This window comes from Stylophora pistillata, chromosome 2, assembly GCF_964205215.1.
Source record: "Stylophora pistillata chromosome 2, jaStyPist1.2, whole genome shotgun sequence".
NCBI classification, from domain to species: domain Eukaryota; kingdom Metazoa; phylum Cnidaria; class Anthozoa; order Scleractinia; family Pocilloporidae; genus Stylophora; species Stylophora pistillata.
In genome coordinates, this window is record NC_142520.1 from 25,739,368 (window position 1) to 25,760,646 (window position 21,279).

The 21,279-nt window shown below is 36.5% G+C and overlaps 1 protein-coding gene across 1 annotated transcript; it reads left to right on the forward strand.

Moving 5' to 3' along the window:
• The first annotated feature begins 2,043 nt into the window (after window positions 1–2,043).
• Window positions 2,044–20,852, forward strand: LOC111337859 (uncharacterized). Its single transcript, XM_088749888.1, has 12 exons — window positions 2,044–3,735; window positions 6,905–8,085; window positions 10,673–10,718; window positions 11,864–11,984; window positions 13,125–13,480; window positions 14,010–14,236; window positions 14,649–14,944; window positions 15,393–15,725; window positions 16,536–16,692; window positions 17,133–17,172; window positions 17,821–17,928; window positions 18,720–20,852. Exons 1-12 carry the CDS (start codon window positions 2,088–2,090, stop codon window positions 19,016–19,018), a joined length of 4,812 nt encoding a protein of 1,603 aa, XP_088606014.1. The 5' UTR covers window positions 2,044–2,087; the 3' UTR covers window positions 19,019–20,852.
• The last annotated feature ends 427 nt before the right edge of the window (window positions 20,853–21,279 follow it).

The following is a 21,279-nucleotide window of genomic DNA, read 5'->3' on the forward strand; positions in this document are numbered from 1 at the left end:
ACATCGACCAAAACTTGCAACGAGACAATTTTGCGCGCCAAGTTGAGGGTTTTTGTATCTCGTATTTCGCCGCCTTAAGTAAAAAAAAATCCGATTGAATGGAAAATTGCTTTCTAGGAAATATGCCTATTTCTTGAGAACCACTCATGAGACTTCCACGAAATTTGGCACGAAAATAACTTCAGGAAATAAGTAATTGGAGTATTAAAAAAAAAAATGATTTTTAACGAAGGAAATTCTAGATAATTTGAATGTATCAACAAAGTTGAAATGGTAAATTGGCCACCGTTACGATTTAAAAAGCTGACGTTTCGAGCGTTAGCCCTTCGTCGGAGCGAATAGAGGAATTGTGGGTTGTGTGTGCTTTTAAAGGCAGAAAATGGAACTACGTTATTGGTGGGAACATGACAACGAGAAAAACACGAAAAATTAGTGGAATGAAAAGCTAGAATAGAATTAGTGGAATGAAAAGCTAGTGGAATGAAATTCTGGATAATCGAGTGAACCTCAACAAGGGATAATTAAAGATCGTTTTGTTAAATTGTTAGCAAAATGGTGTCAACTTGTGAGCATCGTCACAAGTTAAGCTCGTTGCATGCAAATTATAAAGAAAATCTAATGGCAAGATTTTCTACAAATAAAGAAAACCGATATTAAAGGCCTGTTTATACTTATTCATGTCGCCATGGTAATGGTACATACGTCAGCTTAACTATCAAAAGAACAAAGTCTGTGTTGTTAACTCGCTTGCTGCCAGTTCTGAGAGATCAAGGGTGTTAGAGAAAATGGTGAAAGAAAGACAGGTATGGAAAACTGTGTTCAGCCACCTTACGGAAGATACCGAGTGTCAGACACTTCTGAAATAATACTCTTTTAGCACATCGTCACCGAAATTGGAATCTTTTTTTTTTTATTTTTTCACTAATAAGAAGTTTTCTCAGCATTGTACTCTTCAAAGAGAAAAGATGTAAGTCAGTGAAGAAAACATCTCGCATTAAAACAGGACAACTAAAACTCAGTAAACATATTGCTGATATCGTACGTAAAGTTGGCAAGTTCAAGTCTTACAGAGACATAAGATGCTAATTGACCCTGATGCCAAAGTCAAATTGTATAATGCCTATCTTCTACCTTACTTAGATTATCATTCTATCATTTGGCACCACTGTGGCAGAAGCAATTCTGCCAAATTAGAAATGAACACGCTTTCCGCTTTATTTATGATGATGATAAAAGCACAGATGATGAGTTACTATTGCGTTTGACCACCCTACTTTGTATAATAGAAGAATGCATAATATTTTAATAATTGTATTTAAGGCCTTGCATGGACTTGTCCTCGAATATTTCTAAGTTATTTATATTACGTAATTGTGGCATTAATTTGCGGGGCGACAATATTCTTACAGTACCTAGAGTAAACACCACCAGTTACGGTCTTCACTCTCTTGTTTATCAGGGCAGTAAGTTATGGAATTCTCTCCCTAACTACACGATATCGATTTCTGAATTAAGTAAATTTAAATTGGAAAGTTCCAAAATGAAATTTGACATCGACTGCTGCACCTTTTGCAGTAAATAATATTTTAAATTTTAAACTTATTAGTCATATTTAAATTTTTTTATACATATATATCTATTATTTAATTTTCTTTTATTGTATTCTTGTACTTTAGTAATTTCAGTATTTTTACTTGGAGACGTTAGTAAGTATTTGCTATATTTAATTTAAGTTTATCTAAAGTTGTTGTATTGTACTGTATTGTAAAACTGAGTTCCAAAACGAAATAAAGACTAGGATCATCTCTCCGATCTCTTGTGTTCGCAGCAAAAACGTTCTGATCCACTGATCGTAGCGCAAAGAATTAAAGCAAATAATTTATAGATTAAAAAAAAAAAAAAAGATAAAATGGGGGACTTGTCGGACTATGGCGAGTTGTAATATGGTTATCGGGTAGCATTTCATTATTCGCGAAATCCACGGAGCACTCCCATATTACTTCCGGGATTCGAACGCTTGAGGAGATTGCGTGACATAAGTCAAGAGGCGACATTAACTGCACTATCAGGGTTTAGGCTAATCAGAGATGGCGGCCGTCGCCATAGCGAGTCCTTTCGGTTTACAAAATCTTTTCAAAGACATATCTCCGAAGTTTGACTCAACGGAGTCCAAAAATGTTGTGCAATCTTTCCAGGTGAATTATGGAGGGAAATTCTGTTCGCTAGGAAGTCACGATTTATTGCAATGTTTGCAACTTCTTGCCAAGCACGGGTATGTGTCTCGAAGTAAAGTGAAACTAATAGAAGACTACGTTGCTCCGAAATCGAGTAAAGAAGAATTGATTAAGGAAGTTATAAGAAGGTACAAGGCCTCTCGTCCAGCTGTTAAAGAGGAGGAATTTCAAGGACGGGACGACGAAATCAAGGACATTACCAAACAATTGGAGTCAAAAGAGACCTCAGTTTTAAACTTGTTTGGGTCTTCCGGTGTTGGAAAGACAAGACTCGCAAACGAAGTTTGCTCACAGTGGCGAGGAAATTATCAAGTCTTTGATCTTAGAGAAGTTAAGAGTATAAAAGCGATGTACTATCACATTTTAAGTTCCCTTGAACTTGCTGTTCCAGTCGGTTTCGTGAACTTGAACTATGCTGTAACAAAAGTTCGCGATAGGATCAAAACTTTGAAAAGCGGAGGGCATTCTGTCCTGTTCTTCCTCGATAATGTGGACAAGTTTACCGCAGGACAGGAAATGGAAGGGAAGAGCTTAAAATCAGATTTTATACAGTTCCTTGAAAAACTTTTCGAACTCGATGACAAAGGAGAAAGATGCGCATTAAAGCTGCTGCTTACATCGAGGATTCAGTTCACAGATGCCACACTGGTGGATAATTTTGAAGTAATGTCTCTTGAAAGGTCATCTTCGGAGAAAATTCTTTTTCCTGAAGGATCGACTGATGTCCAAGTCCAACAGAAAGACAATCTTATCGGTATCTCCAAAGGATTCCCAATTGTTCTTAAAGGAATGGGTGCTATTTTGCGCCAGGAAAGAAAATCTGTCGATGATCTTATTGCTAGAGTAGCTGCTACTCCAGAGAAGTCAAAACTGCAGGAGGATGCGAAAGAAATGCCAGTGAGTTTTGAAGATGAAGGAGTTGACACGGGTCAGATTTCTGTAATCAGAGAAATGTTTTCAACACTTCCAAGTGACAGGTTAAAAGTGTCAGCAGTAGTAATTTCCTTGTTTCATGGCCCTTTCACTGTGGAAACCGCTGCCAAGGTTCTCGGTATTGATCAGTCAGAGGCTTTTGCACAGCTAGAGGGTCTTGTAACCAGTGCAATCATTTCTGTGGTCGACGAGGAAGCAAAAGAGAGGAAATATGACATTCATCCACTTTTACAAAAGTATGCTGACAGCATCAAGAGTCATGAAAACTTTTCTGCAGCCTACATGAAAGCAAAGGGACGTTATTACGAACTCTTTATGTCTAAGATGGCGAAAATAGCCAAACTTATAGAGCCACAGTATGTCAAAGCATTTAGTTTGTTTGAGACTGACAGGGCAAATTTTGAATTTGCTCTTGAAATCTCCTTACAACCAGAATATTACAAAGTTCCACGTGAATTCCATGAGAATGCATTGATTGCATCACTTTTCATGGCAATGCTCACCGAGGGCAAAATGGTTACCCTGTTTCATTCCTGGGCTGAGATCTGTGAAGATGATGGAAAATCAGGTAGGTCACAATGGCTCTGACTGAAGCCTTGTCTTTTATATGTCATGGTTAATTAGATGAAATTTAAGTAAAATTTTCACATCGTCTAAGAGAAATTTAAATGGTCATATCACGTGTAAGAACAATAAGAAGCTTACCTCCAGCTAAAAGTGGAAGTAAATTGGTTTTAGTAATTAAGAAACAACAATTCAGAATCATGTTCTGTTGACAGGTATGATTCACTTTAACCCTTTACAACTTAACATCAGCATGCATATTCTCCATACTGTTCTCCATACATTTTCTGAGGTGCTGACAAGGAGAATTTGTTTAACAATCAAGAGCTTCTTTAGTTGGTGACCATTTTCCTTATTCTTGTGACCTTAATAAGTGACTTACATGTGATGTTGTGGGGAGAAATTAGATGCTGGTCACTCTTTCAAACCCAAGATCTCAGTAGTTTATCTCTTTACTGTCTGTCATACAGTTCTTATGATGTATGTTTGGAGAATTTAGCATCTGATTGACTAATCATCCCCTACTTAACATTTTTCTGATATTGTTGTGATAATGTAAGGAGAAATTCTGTCTTGGTCACTCAGGAGTTTCAGGGTTAATTCAATTAATGCACTTAAAAAGCAGTTGTAGGAAAGTGGAGTTGCCATGACAATTGATTCTGTGTCATGTTAGATATCATTTGCTTTAAATAAAGCATCTCTAGGCAGTACTTCCTGTTAATTTCTAACTGAATCAAACAATTTTAATTAAATTTCCAATTTGCCCATTCTCATTGTGTGATGAAAATACTTGAAAATAGAAGGAAAAAAAAAAAACTCAAGAGTACCTTTAAATTAATGTTTTATCCTTCTGAGAGACAAAGATTAACATTTCACTGACTTATATTTATTGAACAAATTAAATGTGAGTGTAATTATATATGCACCTAGCAGTAGCAAAGACAATCAAGGAATGGGTAATTTTGTGCCGCTAAGTGGCTGAAATATTATTATAATGACTTCAAGGGTACACTCACTAACTTCAAATGTTCCTTGTGAATTAGAAATCAAAACTGTTAACACTAATGCAGTGAGAATTAATAAATCAGTGCTACATCATAAAATAGAGGTTCCATGTTAAATGTCATGACTCTGAATTTGTGGTTGCTTACTTATTGATATATAAAGTTTCAAAAACTATTTTATTGATTTAAAAAAAAATATCACAACTTCAACACAACAGAGACTTCTGTCAAATCAACATTCAAAGAAGTCTGCACTACAACTACAGTGCCATTTGGTTCCCATAAGGCTTTTCTTTGTTTAAGCGCTTCAAAGTACATAACTGTATTATTAGATACTTGTATGGGAAGTAAGATATTTTAAATCCTAAATTATGGAATTTATTAAAAAATTTTGTCTACACCTCTTTGATTTTTGCCACATTACAACTCCTCAAGTAGCTTAATGAACCAGTACCATATACAAGCTTTTCAACAACAGCAACGACAAAATTTTTTTACCTTATAGCAATTAAAACACCTAACAGTATCTAACAATCTCTTGTTTTTTTCTAATCACAACATAATGGTTATTGATGTTTTAATTCACAGAAATATTTATACCATCATGTGTAATTTAGACAGAGATTGGTGCCAATTTCAGAATTATTTGTTTAGAATTAGAGGTATCTTGTGTGCAATTAACCTCATAAAACACAAGAAAGAAACAAAACAAACAAATGCAACATCAACCTTTTAACTCCCAGAAGTGATTAACATGTAACTTCTCCCTACAATATCCATATGTGATCCAGCAAACAGGTAATGAGAATACTCAAACTTATCAGGTACAACTTGTTATCATGTCAGGGAACAGCAAATTATTGTAACAAATTTGGGAAGGAAATGTGTAGCAGCTAGAGGAGACAATTAATATTTACGCTTCAGCTGTTTGAATGGTGGATGTTATCCACTGGAATAATCTGTATGTAAATAGATACTGATGACATACCAGGATTTTTCCTTTAACTAAAAAATCATGTCTTCATTGCATGCTGTGAAGATGCAATTTGTATCTTTCAAGTGCGAGGATATTGGTGTCGCCATGGTTACTAATATGATTATACTATTTTTTCATTAGAATTTTGACTTTTTGGAACAGAAAATATAAAAATATCAGTATTATTGTCTTTATTTCTTCCTTATAACTCTACATCTGAGTTTCATAACATTTTTGTGACACTAGCATTTTGTAATAGGTGACCACTTTAATTGCACTATTTTGCTGTTTCGAAAATGAATATAAAACAAAGTTGTGTTTTATGTGGAAATTTCATGAGTATCTATAAAATAAACAGAACATTACATGGCCGCTTGGGGATACAAATTTTATCTTCTTGTGCTGAAAGTATCTCTTACAACACTCGAAGATAAAATTCATATCCCCATGCAGCCATGTAATATCCTCTATATCCATTGGAAAGTGCAGTGCATTTTGTTAACACCTGTCCACTGGATAGTGATGTATCTGTTGGGTAATGTGTTATTGGCCCAGTGTAAACAACTGGGTCCAGAACTTGAGAGTTAACCCTTTCATTATCCTCAGTGACCAAGATACAATTTTTCCTTCCAATGAATTCACTTGGTACAATATTGAGCAGACAAGTGATAAGAATTAAGAAAAATATAAATGAGGAGTAATTAGTTGATCCAATACCAAATTATCCAAACTAATCTTATAAGTATTGTATAGTAGACAGTAAGGAGAATTATCAATGAAATCTTGGGAGTGAAAGGTTTAAATTCTGTTACCAAACAACAAATGTTTTAAACTTACATAAAAACTGATGATAACAACGATTTGGAGAATTTTTTGAATTGAATGTCAAAAGCAATCCCAGACTGCTTGCTTTACTTTCCTCTGTGATTGGTCCAGAACACTTGTACCAGCACTTTCTCGACCAGTCAGATGCAAAACTTCAACCAATCACAACTAGTGTCTTGCGTTTCCCATGCTTCAGACAGTTTTGTCAGTTTTAATTTGGGTTCCCATTACCTTTTAAAGGTATTTTCCTTTCTACTGACAAGCAGTTGAAGTTATTTTGCTTTTGGTTTCACATTATTCAATAGAAAAGCACTATTGCTAATCATAAAGACTGAATGCAATTCTCAATGGGACTTTGTATGTATCAGGTTCTCTTGGTAGAACACAGTTGAAGTGCTGGGAAGCCAGGCAAGTTGCAGACATGCATGGAACAGAGAAAGCATTTGTGGTACTGGAGGAAGCTTTGCGCTCGATGGAGAAAGTTGAAGATAAATCCACTGAGTCTTTCAAGCTCACTAGAGCCCTTTACTTGCACACTGAAGGTGAAATCCTTTGGAGAGACAAAGATTTCAAGAAAGCTCTTGAAAGCTTGCAGCTGTCCTTAACATTCTCAGAAGAGCTGCTTAAAGAACATACAGATTTGGCAAGGTGCTACAATGCTGTTGGAAATTGTTTCTTCCACCTTGGCCAGCCAATGGAAGCACTCGAGTTCTATGAAAAAGCCTACAAGATGCAAGAGAGATTGGCTGGCTCCGAACATCACTTTGATATGCCAATGTACAAGAACCAAATTGGTACAGCATATGAGGGTCTCCGAAAGTATGACAAGGCAGTTGAATATTATAGAGATGCATTGAGACTTCTGAAAGAGCTCAATCTTTCAGGTTTTCAGGATGAAGCACACTTTTGCAGAAATCTTGCCAATGCCCTCATGTTTCTAAAGAAATATTCAGAAGCAACTGAACCTTCAATGCGTGCTTACACCATTAGGAAGAATCTACTAAAAAATCACCCACATACAGTGCGCAGCATTTTCCAGCGAGCTGTCCTTCAGGCCAACTTGCGAGATTTTGGTGGAGCCTTGAAACTTTTTCTTGAAGCATGGGAGATGGAGAAGTCACTTGAAGTGGGGAACCACAGTCGGGTGTGGCGAAAAATTATCACTGGTGTGGAGGACTTTTTGGATGAGGGAGAACAGAAAAAAACATTTCAAAAAGATGCTTTCAAGTTTTGTGAACATTTTTGGATAGAAAAGAAAAAGTCTCAACGATTTGCTTTTAGTGAGTCCAACAAGGAAATCATTGATACCTTGATGCACCTTGCCAGTGATGAGAAAGACAAATACGAACTGCAGAAAGAACAGCTTTGGTTCTATGAGGGTATGTACAATGCCACCAAGGAAGAACATCAGGACTGTGACCTGGAACCTGAAAGCAGTGCACTTCATAAGACATTGGGAGAAATGACCAAGCTTCTTGAACATATGATACACCTTTGCAAACAACTTGAAGATCACAAGAAGGAAGAACTATATGCAGATGAATTACAGGTATGCTGGTTTTAAACTTACATTGCTTCTTTCTGAACTACCATACTGATTACACATACATTACTATATATTTGATCCATCATATAATCACAAAAAGTACCTGCATGCTTTACCTAACCCTTAACTGCGAAGATCTGATTGCTAATTCTCTCCTCTAGCTGCTACACATTTCCTCATAAAAAGGTTAAGAGAATTTGGCTTTAGATCAAGATAACAATTTCTACCTGATAAGTTTTAGTATTCTCACCACCTCTTTGCTACATAATGTATGAATATTACAGGCAGAAGTAATGTGTTAATCACTTCTGGGTTAAGTGTCTGTAGTAGTCACCTATAGTTTGCAATACACAGCTTTAATAATAATAATAATAATAATAATAACTTAATATTTATATTGCGCAAATTAACATGTGAATATGATCAAATGCACATCACAACACTTTTTGGGGGACTTTGGCCAGACTGCATGAGCAGTTTACAAACAATTGAAGGAAACTTATTTGAAGATGCCCCCTCCCCCCCAATCCCAGTAAACAGGCCAGACCACATCACAGTAATCTCGTGAGTGGGTTTTTTAATGTTCCCTGCCTAACCAAATTAGCTAATTAGTAGATGCAGGAGACAGGACCTACGGTTTATTCGTCCTTATCCGAGATGACTAGAATGTCTATCCATTTCTTGATATTATAGAAAGGTAGTGCATTCTCCTCAGTTATTTTAAGACCTTGAGTGTTGGTCCGGCCAGGGCTCGAACCATCGACCTCGACCTCCCGCACAACAGTCCAGCACTCTAACCAATTGAGCTAACCGGGTGGCAGTTAACAACCTTTATTATATGGCTGTGTCTCACAAGGACTGGGAACTACCAAATTCACGAATTTGATTGGCCGAAATCAATATAGAAAGTGGTATAGATTTTTCCATCTAGACCCGCATCTAGACTGGTCTAGAAAAAAAGGAACAAAGAATATAAAAAATTGGCATATAAGACACAGCTGTATAATAAACAACTTATTAACTGAGCTGGGTCAGTCTGTATGGGAGAATCTTGACCTCGGTGCTGGTACAGAGCTCGTTGTGTTCGGCCTGTACTGGGGACCTTGGTCAAGATTCTCCCATACAGACCTCTCGCTCAGTTAATAAGAACTAAATCAAGTGGTAATAACAACATCTTCGTATGAGCTCCCCTTATGTAGATTTATCTATCTTTACATCAGTATCCATAACTAAGTGTGTGACTTCTGCATAACAAGGTAAACGTTCAGGAATATTCTTCTCAGTTACATCAATTTTATTGTTTGAACAAAAAAAAAATGACATTAGCATGGGTAGTTCAAGCACATGGTGAGGTCATGATTATTGTTAAAAAATTCCTGTTAAATTTGTTAATGATTGTCATAATTTCATTTACATGTCTACTCAATATGAATCTCTGGGAAATTAACATTCAATGAAATATTCCTGAAAACACCCATGAAATACTTTCTCATGGCCATAAAAAAATAAATTAAAAAACACTGAGATTCAAATGTTCATGGTGTGTGATTTTTTTTTTTTTTTATAAAATTACATGTCTGATTTTCTATGATCAGAAACATTTGCCAAGGTCCAATTGTTTGTGATTGGATATGTAAAATCAACTGATCTTCTCATCTGGGCTGTGTCAATTTTACCTGTGTGTGTATTTATTTTACATGTAAATGTGCATGGAGATTTATATATTTAACATTTATTCCACAAGCGCGTTGGATATGAGATGATAGATAGTGAACGAGGCATGTAGTGCCGAGTTAGCTATAATCATCTCATATCCAACGAGAGCAAGTGGAATAATTGTTTTATTAACAAAAAAAACCGCCCCCAAGATATTAGACATCTTCTCGACTTTATTTTTTAAGAAACCGGATGTTACAATGTACAGATGGCTCATATACCATAATGGCTAAGCCAATTAGAAGTCTTGCATTGCATTATCCAATGATCCAGTTTTTAAGTAATAATATTATCCTATTCATTTAACATTCCTACATGTAGATAAACCATAGCCTCCATTGGTGCAAAAATATGCACGGATATTTGTCCACAGACATTAGCTGCTCCGAGATTACTTTCAGTGTGCAAACAAAGCTTGAGGAAAAGAAAGCTTCAAGGAACAGATAATGTCCAGGGACAAATATATGAGCAGATTTTTGCACCAATGAAGGCTGTTGTCCTTTAATTACCCCTCAAATATTTCTGCAATGCACAGATTAAGTGTTTACGGACATTTTAATGCTTGTTGCCTAGGAGTTTTACTTTTCAATGTTCTCTGTTATATCTTTATAATCAAGCAAACATGTCCCTTCTGTAACAAAAGCTAAACCCAATGACTCATCTGGAATTAAATTATAAACAAATTAATTTATGATCATGATGATAGATGTAAGATTTGAAAATTGGGAAATCAGATATTCCCCAGTTTTAGCTGGGGCATATACAATCATGTGATGAGGTTAGACTAATTACCAGTGAGCGAAAATACTTGATGGATTATAATCACTAATAGAACAATAACCTTGAAAATAATTAGCATACTTGCATTTTTCAGGTTGTACAAGATGGAAGAGTTCCAGAGGTGACATCACGATCAAAAGGTACCAAAACTTTTAAGTTGTTTGACCTGTTTCCAAAGCATGTCTATAATTGATATAATTACCTACTGTATGTTGCTATGGTGCATTAACTACCTCCAGAGCCAAACCTTTTCTGGCCAGTGTACAATCCAAATTTAAGACATGTGCAGCTGAGGAGGATTGTACAACTACATGTGTAATGCAGATCACAATAACAAATCACTTGAAAAGGATTGAATTACGGCTAATTTTCAGTCCACTCTTGTCAAAACTAAAGTCAAATAATGTTTGAATTAAAAAAAAAAAAATTGGGTTCAGTACTGCTCGTGCATTCTTGCTGGGAAATGAACAATTCATTCTTCCGGCTGGTGAAGTTTTGCACATGTACTTCGTTTCGCAGATTACAGATTTCCATTTATAAAATTACGGATTTCTCATTTCACAACTCAAAGATTTCCATTTTTTTAAAGACTTCCACTCCATAAAATTTACAGAATTCTTAATATTGCTAAATTGCAGATTTCCAATTTGTTTCGTTTGGTTTAGCAAGTTGCAGTTACTAAACCCACGTGTACCACAACATATCGACAAAATAAATCAAATAGTTCTGGTCAAAATTTTTTCAGGGATTAAATGTCTTCGTGCGAAAATTAATCGTAAAAATTAATGGGTAAGAGTTGTACAAATGACTGATGTTTGGTATCGGGTCTTTAAGCCATGTCCTATTCTTGCATACAAGTTACATAACCGAGTCTTAGTATGCACTTAGCTTAAAGTAAAGGTCGTATGTTTATCTTGAGGATCATTTGTTTCCTTCCAGCCCACCTCTTCATCGATTTTCGATGGTTTGATTAGCCGTAGATCTCATACATACATTCCGTGGTACTTATCCGACACAATCGTTCTATTCTTTTGATCACCGAAATTTGTCATCAGGTCCGCCATGTTAAATAAGATATCTACTCTCCCCAGACTCCTAAGACCGTACTAACAGCACAAAATTTGCGCATTGAATCACAGGCAGACCACAATGTGTTCTGGTTAATTTTTAATTATCTTACGTTCATTCCCCTCATCAGTTGTCTTAGTTACTACACGACTCAAGTCAAATTTAGCTTGGGTGTTATTGTGAATGAGCATGCCCTTTTTGTTGTCCAAACACACAGCTCGAGAGCAAGAGAAGTCAGCTGAGGTAGTAGAATTGTCCTCCACATCAACTGATCAAGACAGTGTCCAGAAGGAGGAAGTTGTGAGAAATGCGGATAAAAGAAAGACTGTCATCAAGAGGTACAGTTCATTCACATGCTATTGTAATTTTATTTTATCCCACGTTAGTGGAGTTATATCAAAACAATCAATTAAAAATATGTTTGCCTCTAAGAGAGGCTACCATGTAATTTCCCTTACAACCGTATCACCCCTAAATCAAACACGTCACGAAAATAAAGGAAAAAATCACCCTCTGAAGAAGCTTCTGATTGTGAAACGAATTCTCCTGGTCAGTAACTTAGCATTATATTCAGGACAGTATGGAGAAATTGCATGCTGATGTTAGGGTGTAAAGGGTCAACATAATTTGTGACTATTTACATGAAATGCTCATCAGCGACGTATTGATCATATCAGCTTAATCAACCGAAGAAAAACATTTCCTGAAAAGGGTCAACCATGACGGTCATATGTACAAATGAGAATTTTGGAATTAAGCGGCAAAAATGACTTTTTTGAATACTGGTCATAAAATTTTAAAGAGAACGTTATTTATCCCCTTACTTGATGATAAGACTTAGATACTATTTGCACCCCAATACCTCAAAAACAGAAAATTTATTCGATACAAGTAGGCCCACAGTTGTTAAGCCGTATGGCTTCTCTAAATTAAGTACTCGTTATTTGTGATAATCGGAAGCCTTGTAAATTGTCCGCCGAGTTATATAAAACCTTTTAGTGTTTACAACCTTTTTTGAAATCTCGTCATAAACTGCAGAATTTGTTTAAGTTTAGCGCAATTGCGGACGGTTATCAGCTATTCGATAGAAAATCCGATTCTGCCGCATATTCACCTGGAAAAAAAGGTACAAAGTACGCCGTTTCGGCCTTGCCCAACGAAGTCGACTGCATATGCATCCAGTTTGTGATCAGGTAACATTATATTTACATCACATCCGGAATGTGAGCCTTCGAGCATTAAGCATCAAAATTTTGTGTTATACATGAGTTTATTGCCGATAGAGCAAGATTAGGACAACCAACTTGCTCTGCACTAAGATAGTCTATCACTGAAGTTGACATGATCGAGTTTGAAGAGCTACAAAACAGTTTTGAAAAAGAAGAATAATTTGCAAACAAGAGCCTGAACATAGCATGGATTTCCACTTGAACCTGTTCAAGGCTTTAGCGATTAATGTGATTTTGTAATTATTTCAGAGGTAAAATTGAAGATGAGTCCGAGACCTGGAATCTTGCAGAAGCTGGTGCATCCATTACATTTAACCTTGGAACGATGACAAAATCCTTGACCATAACATGCTCATTATGGGGCCCTGGAGCCCTTTCTCCTCCCATTGGTAGTAATGAGCTCTTAGTAAGCAATGTGATCGAGCTGTCTCACGATGGCCCACCTGATCTGGAGTTCATGGAAAATGCTCCAGGAAGAATAAATGTAGCCTTATTGCACAGTGCCTCTAACTTCAAGGGATATGAAGTGGTTATCAAGCAGTTGGTTGACCCAGAAGACAATGAGTGGAAGGCTTTGGAGACAACAAACATTTGGCGTACGTCAGGTATCGAATAGAGTCATTGTGTTTAGTTCGGGTGATGTTTATCGACGAGACTAATGCAGAGGAAGCATTCCATATACCTCTCAGAAAGTACATAAATTCACATAATCAGTGTTTAGAGTATTTAACTCCATATCGACTGGTTACGAATAGTGTTGTTTTCGGGAAATCTTAGGATAGATTAACTTTCCAACTCGGAGCGGCCGGTGTCCTTACGGATTTGGACCCCCTGTCCAAATCCGTTATCGTATATGAACCCCTCCCGGTCCAAATCCGGCATTTCGCGGATTTGGACCCCCCAACAAAACTAAGTGAAAACAGCAACCTTAACGTTCTAGTAGAAATAGATAATACTTTATCTTGTGGGTGACTGAGTTAGGGTAAAGGACAGGGTCCAAATCCGCTGTAACACCGCTTTGTACAGGCGACCGCCGACGATACAGCCTTCCCACTATGTGAGAAGGAACTAAGTAGTAAGCATAATCAATGGTATCTATTGCAACACTACTAAAATTATATTCTCATGTTGTAGTAAATTCAACCATCCCCAATTGGATGTTCCCCTTCGCTGAAGCTACTTGCACGAAGATGTGGTTTTCCTCATTTGCGGTTGTCTGGCGCCTCAAGTCTTTTGTCTTTCCTAAGCTGACGTCTGTAACCCCAGAATTTATCTGTTCAGTGCCAGACTATCCAAATGTTAGTGTTGCAATTCCATGGAATTCTTTGCCTGCCGCTACAGACTTTCATTTGACTCTAAAGGTATGATGTATTTGCAATAAATAATGAAGATGATGACGATAATGATAATTATTATGCTATAATGACATATCTTATTGTTACCATTAATATCGTTTTAATAATCTTCATTATTCATTTTATTAAAACTTGAATGGTGATGGAAAAATACCAAACGTATTAGTGAGAGGGTGTAGCTTGATGTGAAATCAAATGTTTTGATCTAAATTACGATCGAGATCGGATTTGATGGTAACCATCGTGTTCGGATATTCTGAGTACGCTAGCCTTCGGCCGGAAAAAAAAAGGATGTTTGATTAAATCTGTTCAGATCTATATAATGACGTCCATTTAATTGGGAAACCACTGGTGACTAACTAAAGTACATCGCATTAACATAGATGTCTAATGTGATTGTCTTTTCTTTTGACTTGAGGTGCAAGAAGCGCCAAGCATTGATCACGATATGGAAGGAATGTTTGTTGGTCCGATTCTTCACATTTCGTACTCGCATGATGTGAAGCTGTCGGAGCCAGCGAAAATAAGCGTCCCGCTGGCACTCACAGACAGTGAAGTAGAGCCAGTGAAGATGCCATATTCAGGTCAGTTGAGGATACTACATTTCAAGTCAAGAGAAAAGTCAGAAGGATGGACTGACATTACAGATCATTTGGAGATGCCTGCAGTAATTAAAGATGGAATAGTGACGTTTCAAGTTAAAACTCTCTGTCGGTAAGCTATAATTAAAGGTGTTGATCGGTGGACCGTGTTGCAAAGTGCAAAATTAACTGTTGTCAGTTCTTATCAGTTTATTGAAAGTCTCACTATATTTAGAAACGCTTTAAAAAAAGAAAATCATTATATTGATTGATTTATGTCCAAAAAGTAAATAGGGAAATAAACAGGATTAATATTGTACGCTTACATAAACTTAGTGAAGACTATTTGAAAATGGTTTGCATAGTTCCCTGAGTTATTCATGCTGGCTTTAAACTAATTAGTTTCTTTTGCAAACATTTTCTCGCTGGCCAATTCTAAAACTGGCGTCTGAATTAATTTTAAGAAAAGCAACTGACTTAGTTGGACATTTGCTTTAGGCAAAGTCAAGATAATCGTCGCGGAATTATTTCCCCTTCAGCAAATTGTTCTTCATGACGCGTTTCCTGTCATTTTCTTTCAGGTTCTGGCCGTGGTGGCTGAAGACGTCCGCCAGTTTTTCATGGAAATATGTCTCTCCCTTCTATGATAGCATCATGAAACAACACGCTGGGTTTTTGGCTTGCTTATGCAGTGATACAGTACCTGAGAGATACTTGCTGTATTTGTTTTGTTTCCCGCAGCATTTAAGGTCCAGAGTGAATAGCGATATTTCCTCAACATATTTTGTGAATATGCAAGGAGAGGGAACCTCACAGAAACCCCTGTCTAACGGAGATGAGACGTTTGTGTCTCTTTCAAATGGATTTGAGGTGCACGGAGCGCCGGCGAGAAATGCAGAGGAAGTCGTCTTAAAGTACGTATCAGCTGTGTTACGTTTCATCGTTGCATCGTCATCATCCACTCATTTGTAAATGTGAAAAGACAAAGTTAGCTCTGCCTCTCGGTGCTATAGATCCTATCGGAAATGCCTCGAACGTAGAGATTCATCTGTGACTAAACAAAAAGATAGGGGGTTAGAAAATGGCACTATCCCTTGGACTCCCAGCACAAGGTTACAACTTGTTGATACGAATGGGTTCAAATTCTTTATTTTAACTTCTTGCCTTAAAAAACTGAAAATCTTCGAGAAATTTATCTTTAAAAACCGTAACGTTAAATAGGTGGCGAAGCGAAACGATCTCAACATTAAATGAGACCTCCACTCTTTTGATGACAAATAGTGTACAAATGTACTGCTCAATAGATCGGGCATAAAAAATTTCCTTACCATGCGGTCCGATTATTTTATCATTTTCCAAAGAAGGATCTTACAGCCACTTCGAATTTCCTACAGCCGCCATCTTGAATGGTGCGGAATGCACTCTGGGCTAATGACGTGTAATGGCTGCTTGGTGCACTCACGGTGTAGGGTTTCGCTCCTGTTGATGCCATATTGCCGTCGTCTAAAGAAATTTTAGTTAGTGTGTCACACATCTTCCCCTCGACAAAGAAAAAGACACAAATAACCATCGAGTGTTATCGTATTTCTCTCTGCCTCTGGCAAAGACGTAGACTTGTGCCTGATTTGCTAAATCCTTTAAACGACTGACAAGGAATCTTACAAAAACCAAAAAAAGTTCGTTATTTATCAAAACATTTTTTCGTAATTTGTTTTTTATGCAAGGTTTCTTGGTAAGGAACAATTTCAAAGGAGTCTGCGTGTTAATATTAAAGACGTGAGTAATCTGCAAGTCGACTTCTTAAAATTGATGGGAGGACAGGAGAAAAAGAATTCCCCAGTAATATGTCAAGTGCCCATCATTCCAAGATCTCCAGTACAGGTATTTACGATGCTGCTATTCAAATGCATGCGTCTCCATTAAAACAAACTTGTAAATAAGTGCAGTAAAAATTGTACTTCGCCATACCCAAAGGAAGTTCATTACTTTTCCCCTAAATCACTCGGGACTCAAGCAAACGAAATGTTTCTAGTGACATCGCCTTTATTTCACTGAATAATGAAAAACGTGTGGCTGCACCCATATATTTTCTAGGGATACTAACTTGGCAGCAGTGAATTCTCGATCCACAGATATAATTGTTTTTACCCTTCCTATAAACATTGTTTCTTACTTTAAGTTACCGCTCCCTATACACCAATATGACATTTGACATGACTGAGATACGTTTTGCCGTACCTATTTTTATAAGAAAAGAAAATCCAGCAAATGCTTTAGAAAATAAGGCGATCATTCTAGGATCCTTCTATTTCTCTATTTAGGTTCCAACTCCTACCACCTTTGACTTTAAAGAAGGAAATGGTAAGTTGTTATTTTTGTTATTGGTTTCGCTGTTGTTCGTAAAAATGCAATTTACCGCATCAGTCATTATTTTTCTAATATATGCAAACTCAGAAATCCGGGCTATGTTTGTTTTTGAAAATGTAGCGTATGGTGACGAAACAACTTGTTCTCAGCTCAAAGTCACAACGGCCTGCCTTAGTTTATGCGTTAATAAATCGGGGCCTGCTTCCCTCACCCTCAACATGTACAACGATGCCGTATTGTCTCTGTTACTTATTAGTAAACTCGATACACAGCTTCTTGGTAGGTGCGTTCTTCCTTGTAAGGAATTTTATGTAGAATACATGTAGGACTTAAGTGTAAAATGATTAGGAAAAAACATAAAGTAGTGCCATTCTCTACTATTGCTTATCAAATGAAATCTTGGATCTAATATGTTTCCTTGTAAAAGCCCTCTTTCGTCAAATATGTCAATGTTCTTTGTTAAATATAAAAGAAACTGCTAAAACTTACTGCTCCTCTGTAACTTGTGAGGGCTGGGTTTCACCCGGACGATTACAATACGAGATCACCACATCCTCGTTTTTAAACCATTTTCTTCATAAAATGTACATTTCACACTGTAGTTTTCAACTAATCCATCTCATTATCTTCGTTATTGTGCAGATACTTCTGCACAAAGTGTGCAACATTCAAGTGGAAAGCGTCCAAGTGTAGAATCATCGTCAGGACGCCCCATTGCGGCTCTTAAGAAGAGGCGCCGCCTATTGGCAGGTAGTGCCGCGATTGAAAATGTTACGTTGACAGGGACCGCAGAGGAGGAGGGGCTGGTAGGGTTCTAGCCCTACCACTTATATTGCTGGGATTTATCTTTTAGGGCTCCGGTTGAGATGGACAGAATATGGATTTTATTACTTGAAAGTAATAAAGCACGTCTACTCTTACAAATTTGCCTTAAGTCAAAGGGTTGTTAAAGCTGTACAAGATAAATGACGAACACTTCCTCAGCGATTGTTTGTATTGGCCAGAGTTTTAGCCCTACCACTTTAAAATGATCTCCGCGGTTCCTGGATGAGTCCTTTTTTATTGTATTTTTTTAAGTTTGCATATTTTTGTTGCGTACTCTTTATTGACAGTAAAATTTGTCTATGCAGGAAGACTGGCGTTAATTTCATTAGACATCGTTACCTAATTAAAATGGGAAAAAAATTAAAAATAACTAAATAAAAAAAAACTGGGAACAAATGGAAATAAGACTATCTTGAGTTAAGCGCTTAAGGACAAGACTTCAGAAAGCGTTTAATACAACACGTGCTCTTTTGCAATTTTTTGTTTATCACTTTCCCCCGATGACGGCTAGGTTTCGTGGCCAAAACGCTGAGATTTTCAACCATCTTTAAAACATTTTTACGAGTGTAATGCTTTATAAATTATGTGGCAATGAACCCACCTACATGGTTACACTTCTAATGTTAAGGGGAGCGGTGTTTCAGAAAAAAAACTTAACAAAAGCTGTTGCTAATAATCGACTTGTTTTTCCTGTTTTGCTTTTCCTGTATTTGAAGACAAAGGTGAACTGCAAGTGCCCAGCAATGAAGATCTAGAGTGGCTGTCACAAGAGATCGCCCAAGGCTGGAAGCCGCTTGGACGTCGTCTTCGCATCAAAGAGGAAAAGCTTACGGCGTTTCACAAGGAAAACGAGGAATATACTGAAAAAGCGTACAAAATGTTACTGCACTGGAAACAAAAGACAGGTTCAGCCGCAACATTTGAGGTCATGTACAATGCCTTGTGTCATGAGTGTGTAAATCGAAAAGATTTAGCCGAAACGTTTTATAGTCGAATGGACGAAGTTGCTGATTAGGTTTCATTAGTTTTCAAGTGCTTTGCGGTTATTACATACATGCAAACATACATGTATCTACAGATATTATAACATTTCTCAAGTTCTGCTTTGTATTACAAGAAATTTTTCTGAGTAATGCTTAAAAATTAATGCATATCCGTACGTTATATATATTTCTGCTGCATCAGCACTGCGACCTTTTATTCTCTTCCCTTCTCTTCTTTGCATTCTTGAGGCAGCAAGTTCCTTTTGGGACAACTTGAGAATTGCGTGCATCAAAAACGCCGGAAAAAAAATACACTACAGGCACAGCAAAATCTTATATAATTTCTGGGTTTAAACCTATCCGAAAAATGTTCCATTTTCAACACGCCTAAGCGCAGAGACAAAATGAATTTTCAAGGCTTTCCTAGTAACTTTGGAAGAAAACTGATACACATAAAGAAAGTAACTATTGTGAGCAAATCCTTAGGCATGTTTCAAGAGATGTGAGAAACCCTATTTTGAAATTGGACCTAAATAGCTGACAGTTTTTTTTATTGATTATAGTATCGAAGGTAGTATTTGCTAGACGTAGATGTATATAAATGTCAGGTTACAAGAACACAAATCTTCCATCCTACAGTTACTCTATGTAAAACTTTTAATTCTATTTATTTATTTTTTTATTTATCTATACGTATTTTTTTACTTTTTCTTCTTGAGGGAGGTTATAAGTTAAAGTTTTTGATAATCTTATAGATATCACACTGATTGTAATGTGAATAATTGTTTCAGGATGAGTAAGTAAGGTGTATTACGCAACATGATGTTCTCAGAAATAGTAAAAGTGAGCCAGTGTGTGTTGGTAAGCAAGCTATGCGTCTATTTTAGGTTCGTATCAAGGTTAATGTTGTCTGTTTAATTTGTGTCTACTGTATATTGCATGAAAGAAAATGGATGTATTTACCTTTTTTTGTCATGAAGAACTTAAGGTAACCCACAAACGTTTGAAGCAGTACTTCTGCGATCATAATGATAATAATAATGATAACATTAATAACGATGATAACTTTATTTCAGTGTCTAATGGATTTAGCACCGGTGGAAGACAGGCGCTAATTAAGGACACTCTAACAGCGATTACAATCCTATTAATATAAAAGTACAATAACAATTTTACTAAGCTCAATCTAAGTACAGTTAAAAGAAAGTACATTACCTACGATTTCTAAATAAGAAATAGTGATTTTATAAATCTAAATTATGGGAAATGCAAATCCCTAAGGGTCACACATTCGGCAGTTTTCTACTGCATAAAGTTATCCTCGGTTTGGGTTGCTCTTAACTCTTTAATCCCTAATACGAGTGATTGGCATCTTATTTCTCCTTACAATACCATCGTTGAATTGAACATTAAGGTCATGAGAATAAGGAAAGTTATCACCAAATAGAGAAGCTTGTGTTGAAGAAGTTCCCCATATTGGTGTCATTAGAGATGAATAGAGAACGCTGTGAAGATATGCATACAGATCTTTGAGTGCAGCCGGTTAAAGAATAATTCAATCTTCGTCAAACTCGGGTTACTTTTTTAAACAAGTTATTGTAGTGTCAAGACGTAAAAACGAGTTTGGTGACCGTTAGATTTTATTACTGAGGATTACTTGATTAAGGAATTCGAACTTTCTTAGAAAGCGTGAAATTATTTTATCAGAATCGTGTTACTTGCACTACCATGCATGAATTACGAAAATAACCATATTTTCTTACTAATGTATGACAGCCTTGTACTTTTCAAATCCTTTCAGAAAACTTATTTTTTGTAATAAGTATGTGAGCATATCTCACTTTTGTAATAAAAAGTAGAAGGAACGCGTTTTGCTTCTTAAATTTTGATTTGTTTTACCCATTCATTGCCCATGAATAAATGAATGTGAAACTTTATTTAAGTGTCTATGTTTTTAGCTATAAGCTAATGGAGGACACTAAAAAATTTAAAAGTCACATTCATTTACATATGTAGATGATAGTTATTTACAGTAGATAATTAAAAAGATTATAAAGTTATTTAGTTAAGTTTTAAATTTCAACGAGAGTTGAAAGGTCGACTTTTCTTATGTTCTTCTTGAACGAATTTAGAGTTTCTATCGTTCTTAGGTGTCTTGATAACTTCGACCAGATGAGAGGTCCCATATATTTAATAGAATTCCTACCAAATCTTACAGTTTCGAATCTTGGCAGTTCAAAGTCACTGTTCCGTAAATTATATTGAGTGTTCTTTATATTAAATAAGTCAGAAA

Bases quoted from the DNA above. Each gene is read 5' to 3' on its own strand.
- LOC111337859 (XM_088749888.1), top strand. From the start codon at position 2,088: ATGGCGGCCGTCGCCATAGCGAGTCCTTTCGGTTTACAAAATCTTTTC. The intron at 8,086-10,672 runs GTATGCTGGTTT...TGCATTTTTCAG, and splicing joins TATATGCAGATGAATTACAG to GTTGTACAAGATGGAAGAGT. The intron at 17,173-17,820 runs GTAAGTTGTTAT...GTTATTGTGCAG, and splicing joins TGACTTTAAAGAAGGAAATG to ATACTTCTGCACAAAGTGTG.